This window comes from Aegilops tauschii, chromosome 3 (genome assembly GCF_002575655.3).
Source record: "Aegilops tauschii subsp. strangulata cultivar AL8/78 chromosome 3, Aet v6.0, whole genome shotgun sequence".
NCBI classification, from domain to species: domain Eukaryota; kingdom Viridiplantae; phylum Streptophyta; class Magnoliopsida; order Poales; family Poaceae; genus Aegilops; species Aegilops tauschii.
The window spans coordinates 616,097,460-616,107,702 of record NC_053037.3 but is presented as its reverse complement, the minus strand read 5'-3'; the positions used below and the strand labels follow the sequence as shown (position 1 = coordinate 616,107,702).

General features: G+C 43.0%; 1 protein-coding gene across 1 annotated transcript; it reads left to right on the top strand.

Moving 5' to 3' along the window:
• Positions 1–264: 264 nt before the first annotated feature.
• Positions 265–8,393, top strand: LOC109736105 (KH domain-containing protein At4g18375). The gene is made up of 8 exons (XM_045233968.2): positions 265–625; positions 2,749–3,340; positions 4,036–4,545; positions 4,634–4,873; positions 4,951–5,235; positions 5,347–5,402; positions 5,566–5,656; positions 6,264–8,393. Exons 2-8 carry the CDS (start codon positions 2,759–2,761, stop codon positions 6,393–6,395), a joined length of 1,896 nt encoding a protein of 631 aa, XP_045089903.1. The 5' UTR covers positions 265–625; positions 2,749–2,758; the 3' UTR covers positions 6,396–8,393.
• Positions 8,394–10,243: the final 1,850 nt, after the last annotated feature.

Below are 10,243 nucleotides of genomic sequence, written 5' to 3'. Positions count from 1 at the left end.
CTGAGCCATTGAGCTTAACTATATCTTTTCTTTTTAGGATAGCTTAACTATATCGATTGTAATCCCCTTGTGGTGCGAGTAATACAACTTTTACCTGGAAAAACACGTTTGACTCATCACGATTACCATCGCACAATCTTTTTCTTTTTTTTGAGAATCGCCATCGTACACAGCCACACACTGGTTTTTTTGAGAAGAAGCCACACACTGGTATGCTCGTACCACACCACAGCATGTCTCGTGGGCCTTGGGCCTGGGCCGGCCGGTCCACCCGCCCGTGCGACACTGGCAGGCTTGAGTCCGTCCGTCCGTCCGTCCCAGCGAGCAGCGACTCAGCTAGGGTTTACCACCACCCCTCTCGCCCGCCCCCTCCGTTGACGAGATCCATAGCGCCACCGTCGGCAGTCGCCCCGCGACCTCTACGCCGTCCACCGCCTCCTCCTCGACCCCCCCTCCGTCAGCCGTCGTCACCGCGACTCCGTTCCGGCACCTCCCCCCGCTACCTCAAATCCGGCAGCGAGTCGGGGAAGTCAAAGGCCAGATTTCAATACAGGAGCCCAGCGGCGCCTCCCTCCCTCGACCAGCCGCTCCCGCCCAGCAACGCTGCGGCTCGGTCCATAGTCAGGTAGCCCCCCCCCCCCCCCCCCCCCCCCCCCCCCCTCTCCTCTCGTATCCTCTGCTTGACCTGATTTTTGTACTGGATGAATGCTTGCTGTAGATTTGATATTGTTGTAGAATATACGATGATTATTTCTCGATGAGTGTGCATGTGCTCAGCGTTACATGGGAAAGGATTTTGTTTGATTGATAGGCGTTTGTGATGATGATAATGCTTGTAGGGGAATATGCTGTCCTGTTTCGCTTACCTGGATCCTGGATTGGAATCCAGCTCCTTGTCGCCTCGTTCCGCCTGCTGGTCCTGTCACGTTCGGTCGTTGGATCTGGTTTCTAGGCATGGGTTCGATGTCGCTTGATGGGTCATTTAACCATCTAGTTTCTGCCCCTCGCACGACCCGTAGGCGCACCGCATCGGCAGCTCTGTGCGCTCCATTTTATTCGTGTTTCTCTTGGTGCTTCGCCCCTTGGCTGCTGGCCTTGGCTCGCACCCTCGTTGCCGCCAGTGAGTGCAGATCGTGTGGGGTTCATCGCCGAGGCATCTAGCTGCGTGGGCACGTGCTCTGGGTGGCGTCCCGAATTCCCTTGGCCTCCCACAAGTGCGTGCTCGATCGTGCGGGGTTCATCGCCGTGGCATCTAGCTGCGTGGGCGCGTGCTCTGGGTGGCGTCCCGAATTCCCTTGGCCTCCCACAAGTGCATGCTCGATTGTGTGGGGTTCATCGCCGTGGCATCTAGCTGCGTGGGCATGTGCTCTGGGTGGCGTCCCGATTCCCTTAGCCTCCCACAAGTGCATGCTCGATTGTGGGGGGTTCATCGCCGTGGCATCTAGCTGCGTGGGCACGTGCTTTGGGTGGCATCTCGACTTCCCATGGCCTCCCACAAGTGCATGCTTGATTGTTCGGGGCCTCGCGGTGCGGCTTCTTGACGACAGCGTGGGTGCGGGGCGCTGCCGTGAGCCGCGCCAGTACTAGAACATGGAACGGAGCTGGAACCTGCTCTACCGGAGCAGACGCTCAAGGTGCTGGCCTCGGTGGCGCTAACGACCACAGCGGCCGCCGCGGAGATGGCGGCACAGCGGCTGGAGGAGCACGAACTCCATGGCGGCGCCGACAGCTTCTCTTCGGCTGATGCTCCAACACCATGATTGGCCGTGTTCTTGTTAGGATAAGACGATAAGTACGTATATGTAATTCACGTTTTTAGAAAAACGAGTAATAGTCGTTTTTCTACAAACCTGAAATTCCAGGTTTACGAGAACCAAGTTTTATAGTCCCATAGGAATGAAACCCGTTTGAGCGAGAGTAGTACTAGGATGGGTGACCTCCTGGGAAGTCCTCGTGAAAGGGTTTCATATCTAAGGATTGTGATAGGCTTGGCGAGCCAACGTAAAAACTAGCCAGTCTTTTGGGTATGAAACCCATTTGGGCGAGAGTAGTACTAGGATGGGTGACCTCCTGGAAGTCCTCGTGAAAGGGTTTCATATCTAGCCTACCCCAACTTATTTGGGATAAAAGGCTTCGTAAGTAAGTACGAGAACCAAGTTTTATATATCTAGAAGTTTTTTTTTTTGCGGAAATCTCCAGGAGTTTGTTAGAATTGCCAAACGTGATTTTACTCTTTTCCTGGTTTGTAGAGAATGAATTCTATATATTCCACGTATCCAAACAACCCATGCATGTCTTACCTTTTTAACTCATGCAGTGGCGCGTAATTAATGTACATTCTCCGTTCGTTTTGATATGTTATACTGGTTGTGCTTGGTGTAGCTGTCGTGGTCGACTTATTACTGCTTATTAGGTATTTCCTTTTTATTTGCAAGTGCTGATTAATATTTGTTGTGATTACATGAATAATCGACAACGGTTACTTGTTGAGTTCTTATGGATAAGCTTGCTGCTGCTTTTTTCTTTGTGAATGCCGATTGAGCGACTGATTTACCGGAATCATGGCCACATCTTTCTAGCACATGCATCGCAGTGATACATGACCCATTTGTTTGATTCTTATCATTCTGCGCTATCATGTCGGATGAATGTCTAACCATGAATGCTTATCTTATATATATAGCTGATATGTATCTATTCATCTTTGTAGTGCCTGTCATTAATCTGTTTGTGCATATTCTTGTCTAGTGAGTAAACCATGAGCCATGCCGGTAAGCGTACCAGCCAACACAGGGATCATGACAGAGAAGACAGGGACCAAAAGCGGAGGCCGGCCCACACCCAGGAAACCTCCAGTACGGATGAATTGGTTGTTTACCGGATACTTTGTCCAGACAAAGTGATTGGTAGTGTAATTGGCAAGGGTGGCAAGTTGATAAATTCCATCCGGCAACAGACGAATGCCAAAGTCAAGGTTGTCGACCCTTACCCTGGTGCTGAGAAAAGGGTTATTTTGGTATATTGTTATGTCAAGCATAGAGACCTCAAGCATAGCGACATAGATGCTGATGATGATGACAGGGAGCCTGTTTGCGCAGCACAAAATGCATTACTCAAGGTGCATGATGCAATCGTTGATGCTCTGGCAGTCAATAGTGACTCTGATGATGAAGAAGCCAACATTCTTGTACCAGCTAGTCAAGCTGCAAGTGTTATTGGAAAATCTGGTTCTGTCATCAAGAGGCTTCGCTCGGTTTCAAAATCATTCATTAAAGTTAAACCAAAAGATCCAAGCGATGTTACACACTCATGTGCTATGAGTTTTGATAATTTCGTTCAGGTATATTTTCCTCCATATAATAGTTTGGTGAGCTGTGCCGAGATAATGTGAGATTAACTATTAGTGAGTAGGTTAATTCTATCAAGCAGCAATTCTTTAATTCCCAGTACATGTTTTTGTGTTAAAATGGCATATATCATTGTCATCTCTCTATCATGGTAAAGAAATCAGCAAGTTGTTTGATACTCCCTCCGCCCCTAAGTATACTTTGTATATAATTTTTTTCAAAATCAACCTTTGTTAACTTCCGACTGAGTTTATAGAAAAAATTATCAACATATAGAATATCAAATCAATGCCATTTTATTTATCATGAAATATATTTTCATCTGGTATTGTAGATATAATTATTTTTCTCTATAACAACAACAACAACAACAACAAGGCCTTTCAGTCCTAAACAAGTTGGGTATAAACTTCGTCAAGTTGATGAAGATTGATGTTTGAAGAAATTAATGCGCACTGTATTATGGGATGGAATAATGCATATTGATGAAGATTGGAAATTAATGCATATTAATAATTTATTTTCCCAGATGAAGACAATTGATAATTCTATTTTGTTTTCTGTTTGTGTGGTGCTCACTTACACTGTTGAACAATTCCAACATTTTGAGTTCTGATATGTTGTTCAATGTCCATTCTTCTTCGGTATTCTGCTAATTATTAACTATTACTATTACCATTTTTAACAGATAACTGGGGATGCTAGAGCTGTCAAGAAGGCATTGTTTGCAGTATCAACAATTATCTACAAATGTCCATCAAAAGAGAACATTTCTCTCGAAACATCTATTGATGAACTTCCTCCAACCATTATACTTCCTTCAGAGCTTCCGGTTTATCCGGCTAGTAGCTTATACTCAGTGTCAGATGCTTCTATGCCATCTGGACATCCAAGTCTGTCTATCTTAGGGGCACCAAGTCATGGTTCTCATGTTCCTGAATTTACTGTACCCACTGATGCTCATGGCGGATTGCCCATTTATCATTCTATGGTTCCAGCTATTCCTACTTATAACACCCCAAAATGTTCAGGAGAACTATTGCTGCGTGTTGCATGCCCTGCTGACAAGATTGGGTTGGTTATTGGTAAAGGTGGGGTGACCATAAAGAGTATAAGGAAAGAGAGTGGTGCAAGGGTAGACGTTGATGATGCAAAGAATGACAAGGAGGAAAGTATAATCACCATTGCATCCACTGAGGTTAGACCACATTTCCAGCTGGCTAGCTGCGCTTTGTCGTTATACCCTATGATATGCTTTTTATTTGAGGTGACACCTTCTGTTTCAGGCCACCGATGATGTAAAGTCTGCAGCAGTGGAAGCTGTTCTTCTGCTTCAAGCAAAGATCAATGATGAAAATGAAGATAGAATGCATCTTCGTCTTCTTGTTCCAGCTAATGTGATTGGCTGTCTTATCGGCAAGGGTGGTTCAATCATTAATGACATGCGGACTAAGTCTAAGGCAATTATCTACATATCAAAGGGCACTAAGCCTCGGAGGGCATCTTCCAGTGATGAGCTCGTTGAGGTTTGCCCCTTGTGTTATTGTTTGAGATAGTCTCCGTGGATCTATCTAGATGTCTTTACGAGTTTTATTGCATGTAGGTGTCCGGGGAAGTGGACAACCTGCGTGATGCTCTTGTTCAGATCGTTCTAAGACTCCGGGAAGATGTTCTGAAGGACAGCGTGGGAAGGCAAAATTCTGGCAAGGATGGGAAGCTAACTGTTGCCACCACTGAACCAGTGTATTCAAGCAGCTTTCCGATGCCAGCATTACTACCGTACAGTCAACAAATCACTCCATTGCGCTATGATCAAAGGAGTGAAGTTGAGCGTGGCTCAAATGTATTTCCTCGTAGCAGCTTGTATCATGGATACAGCCCCAGGCAGGTAAAATGTTTTGCTTCAACGTCAATTTTCTTTGTTTCTCTATTGATCTTCATAATGAGACGTGCCTATTAAGTTTGTGAGATAAACTTAACCGGTGATATCCTCCATCAGGCTGTAGATGATGGGTTTGGAGTACGCTCCTCGTACACTTCAAAGCCATATGGAAGGTAGGTTGCAACTGAACTCACCATAAACCCTTTCTAAGCCATGCTCCATTTTTTTACGAATAGCCATGCTCCTTGTGTGGCTCTCTTAGATTTGTAGTTATTACTTGGGTCTTTATTCTAATCCTTACGATTGTATTTCTTTTTGCTGATTACCACTGATCAGACGCGTCCCGGATATGGAAATGTTTATTCCATCTAGTGGCCTTTCAAAAGTAATGGGGAAGCATGGCACAAACTTGGACAATATTAGAAAGGTCAGTTTACTATTTCATTTTACTGGTGCTTGCGCTTTTAATTAAGATATAGCTTTGATGTGAGTTCAGCATCTAGTAAAGGTGTGGAAAAGAGGCACATGTAGATAGCAATTTTTTTTTACAGGTGACTGCCTGAAGGAGTGTCCTCACTCCAGTTCATATGGGGTGCTACTTGCTGTTTGAGACACTTATTTTGGGACGGAGGGAGTCCATTAGTATATACCAGTACCTAAAAGAATAGGTTGTTTTCTAGTCTATTAGATCTTTTGATTCTTTTATTATTATTTTTTTGTAAAAAAGGGTAATTTTATCCATGACTACAGATGAAATGTAGAACGTAATGGTGTGTGTACAACACCAAGAGTGGATTGCTTTCAGGCAACCTTTGTACAGGATTAGCACGCATGAACATATGGAAAGCATGATCAGTTATGAACTTATAATCTGACATCTTGAATGGTCTATTTTTAGGATTACTTGATAGGTAGGTTAATTTTACTTAAAGTATGGTTTCACGTTCTATTTCACTATCCACTGGGGGTTCTTTTCACCTTTTCCTCACAGTACTAGTTCACAGTTGACATGCAATCATTGATTATAACTGCAGATTTCTGGAGCTGACATCGAAATTATTGAATCAAAATCATCTCGTCATGAGCATGTTGCTCACATATTTGGCACCCATGAGCAGAGGCAGTCGGCAGAGAATTTGATCAAAGCTTTCATAATGTCTACTTAAGGACGTTCTTCCCGCTGTAGTTTGAAAGGATATATGTGGACACTTCAGTCAGCTCTATCGGACTCTTGCCATCCCATAATGTCCTTAGATCAAAAACAGTCTTCTCCATCCCTTCAACTCTCCAATAAACCTCATGCTTATCTCTCTATCTTCCTCAGATTCTCAACCATGGCTTACTTGTGTGGACTTGTTTGTGTTTAATCGCATGTTCAGATATTCCCGTCTAATCTCGATGAGTGCCTCAATCTCTGCTTATTCATAACCAATTCTTTATGCTGTCAGCGCTGATAGCTGATTCATTCGCTTGCCAGTATGGAAGGGGCCCTTGACACTTTTTTGCCACTTCAAACAGAACATGCAGCACATGTTTTTCCAGTGTTGTGCATGGTGGCAATACCTTGCTTAGATATCCAAGGAGTATTCTAACACTTTGTTTTTTAAGTAATCTGTTGCACCATTACCAAGTAGAATTCTTGTCCTTTTCCATGATAGACTTCTACATGACCGTTCTTGTACTCTTTTGCCACTTACCATGATTGATAGTCTTCAGTCAGAACATGCGGTACACGTTTTTTCAGTGTTCTGCATGGTGGCTGCTACATCGTCCTTAGATATCTAAGGACTAATCTAATACTGCAATTTTAAGAAATCTGTTTCATCGTGACTAAGTAAAATTCTTCCTGTTCTTTCCAGATACTCTAAAATTGTGTATACTAATTTAAAATAGATTCTGTACTTGACTCCTCTCTCCAATCATCATCTCAACTTGTTCGGTCATTCCTTAGGTGGATATGTTCTTAGATATGGTTATGTTTCTTTGGCATCAACTAGGTCGGTAATGTTGAAATCTGTTTCATCAATCAATACCAAGTGAAATTCTTGCCCTTGTCAAATAGGTGTTGGCTGAGTAATGGCCTGAAAATTATGTATAATCTAGAAGTAGGTTGTGTACATGACTCCTCTTCCCATTCATCACCGTCATTTCTTGGCCATATATGTTCCTAGATTGGTTACATCTCTTGGACACCAACTGTGAATACTAAGTAGGGTGGGTAGTCATGGCCACTCTTTATAAATAATTTCTTCTTATTGAGTTCCAATCGCTTGGAGGTATTGCTAGTTATCCTGCGGCTACTGCTTGCCATTAGGTGAATTCGTAAATAGAGAACAGGAATGCTGAGATTTTGTTGGCAGTCAGGTCTCAGATGATGATTGCTCTGTTCTTGTTTGCTCTGTATGTCAGCGCTAATAGCTGATTCTCTCTTTTGCCAGTAAGGGAAAGGGCCCTTATACTCCTTTGCCAGCTTGCCTTTAATTAGAACATGCAGCACACGTTTTTTTTTTCCAGTGTTGTGCATGGTGGCGATATCATCCTTAGATACCAACTATAAAATTCTTGTTGTCCTTTTTATGATAAACTTCAACATTATCCTTTTTATACTCTTTTGCCACTCGCCATGATTGATAGTATTCAATCAGAACAGCAGTACACGTTTTTTTTTTCCAGTCTTTGCATGGTGGCATCCTTGGATATCTTAGGAGTACTCTAGTACTTCAAATTTAAGAAATCTGCTTCATAATTACTAAGTGAAATTCATGTCGTCCTTTTCAAGTATATATATCTGTATCTTAGCAATGACCCTAGAATTACCTATAATCTAGAAATAGGATCTGTACCTGACTCCTCTTCCCATACATCATCTCAACTTCTGCTGTCATTCATTCCTTAGCCATGCACATTCTTAGATATGACCAATGTTTCTTTGACATGGAAAAACTGTGAATAGTAGGTAGATAGGTAGTCATGGCAACTTTTGTAAATAGTAGGTGGGTGGTCATGGCAACTTTTGTAAAGAGTAGGTGGGTAGTCATGGGAAGTCAAGATAACTTGAGGCTACTGTTAACGCGATGCAATTAGTAGGGGTGAGTTCTGCCTCTTGTAAATATTGAACATGGGATGCTGAAATTTTGTGGCAACCAGCTGATGATTCGTTTCTCTGTTCTTGTTTGTTCTCTGTGGCGTGCTATCTTGAGTGGCACTCTTTTCACTGAATTCGTGGTTCGACCATTGTTTGTGGAGTGTGACATTGTTGATAAATTTTGTGGGCCTTCTAATATGCATCTGGTTCTTTTATTTTTTTGTAACTTTGTAAGCAACGGTTGATATGATGTTTGTCATAACAGAATATAGCTTCACATCCATATTACAGTGTGACATAAGTACAATTGGCTGGCTGATATGTATATTCTGAGTACATCATTTCAGTAGGTCATTGCAACAAAGCTAGTTCATATGAGGTAGGTACTGCTGGGTTTCGTACACATGAGAGTTGTAAACTTCAAAGATGAACGGGCATTTAATCATCGCACATTTTATTACCCTAGCTGGCCTAAATCTCAAACCACACTGGAAGAATTTGTGCATCCAGAACGCCTCAGCTGAAGAAGTACATCCAGAACCATTCAGCATAAGAGAAGTACATCCAAAACCCCAATTATAGCCCGATTATTTGTGGGAGCAGAAAGTAGGCTACTGTCCTTTTGATAATTCTCTAATTCCGAAACTGGTAAAGGGCCGGTGGAAATTATAAAAATAGGAAGTTAATTATATTTCTTGATCCAAACAAGTTAATTATATTTCTGTCCCAAATTTCTGGACGTGGCTCCTACCATGTCCAACCAGATCCTTCAATACAATACATGATCGACCGATCACCGCTATGCACGTTGGAAAAAGCAATGTAGGAACCAGCCTCATGTATATAGTCGTACGAATAACTAACGGGAGTTCCAAAGTCAGATGCTTTCGATCATCGATCATATCTAGATATTATCACGTGCAGTCACGCTCCTGCCAACTGTTCACACTGTTTACACTTCCATTTTAGAGAGTACTTAAAGGTGGTAATAGTGCCATATATAACCACCCCACTAGTTAATCACAAGCAAGCGATCATGCATGCTTTATTTTTTGTGAGATTGTTTCCAGCCCGGCCTCATATCATTGGTGGCGCTCCATACGTACGCGCAATAGTTTTTGACCTGCTGATCGGGCTTGCGTGCATCCATGCAAAACACACGGGCCGGGGTACGGTAAGGCGGCATGGGAGTTTAAATTAGAGATGTACTAATTGCTTGTAGATTGTGCTTCTGTGGACGTTAGCTGAAGTAATTAGTATGTAGCTTAAGTTCCACAAACCTAACCTAGAATGGACTTTAACTGTAGATCAAAAGTTAATATGTGGTTGCCTCCGGCCTTGTACAATGGGAGAGATGCTTAGAGGGGTGCTTAGAAAAATAAACCAAGATTTTCTGAAGCACCGGTGCCTATTTCTACAGGAGAGACGCTTATTAAACGTCTACCCGTACAAATAAGCACCGGTGCTTAAGGAAAGTCTGGTTTATTTCTCTAAGTACCTCCGCTAAGCACCTTTCATTGTACAAGGCCTCATGCGTCTTGCTGCGGAATATAGGAATAACGTCCTATTTATAAGCTTGACCATGGCCATCGGCTATGTTATTCGTTAGCCTCTCTATCCTCAAGATGCGGTATCCCCAAGCCACATAAAAATTATCATGTTCGCATCCAAAGAAAAGATTATCATGTTGGCATGCCAAGTTAATTATGTCTCGATCCAAGTAAGTTAAGTATGCCCAGTCCCAAATTTCCGGAGAATACATGACCGATCGGTTTCGCTATACACATTTGGAAAAGTACTAGTACCCCATGTACTTATATGGTCGCACAAATAACAAACAAAATTTCCAAAGTCGGAGGCAAAACGAATCTTTCAATCACGGATCATATCCAGATATTATCATGTGTCGTCACCGTCCTGGCAATTGTT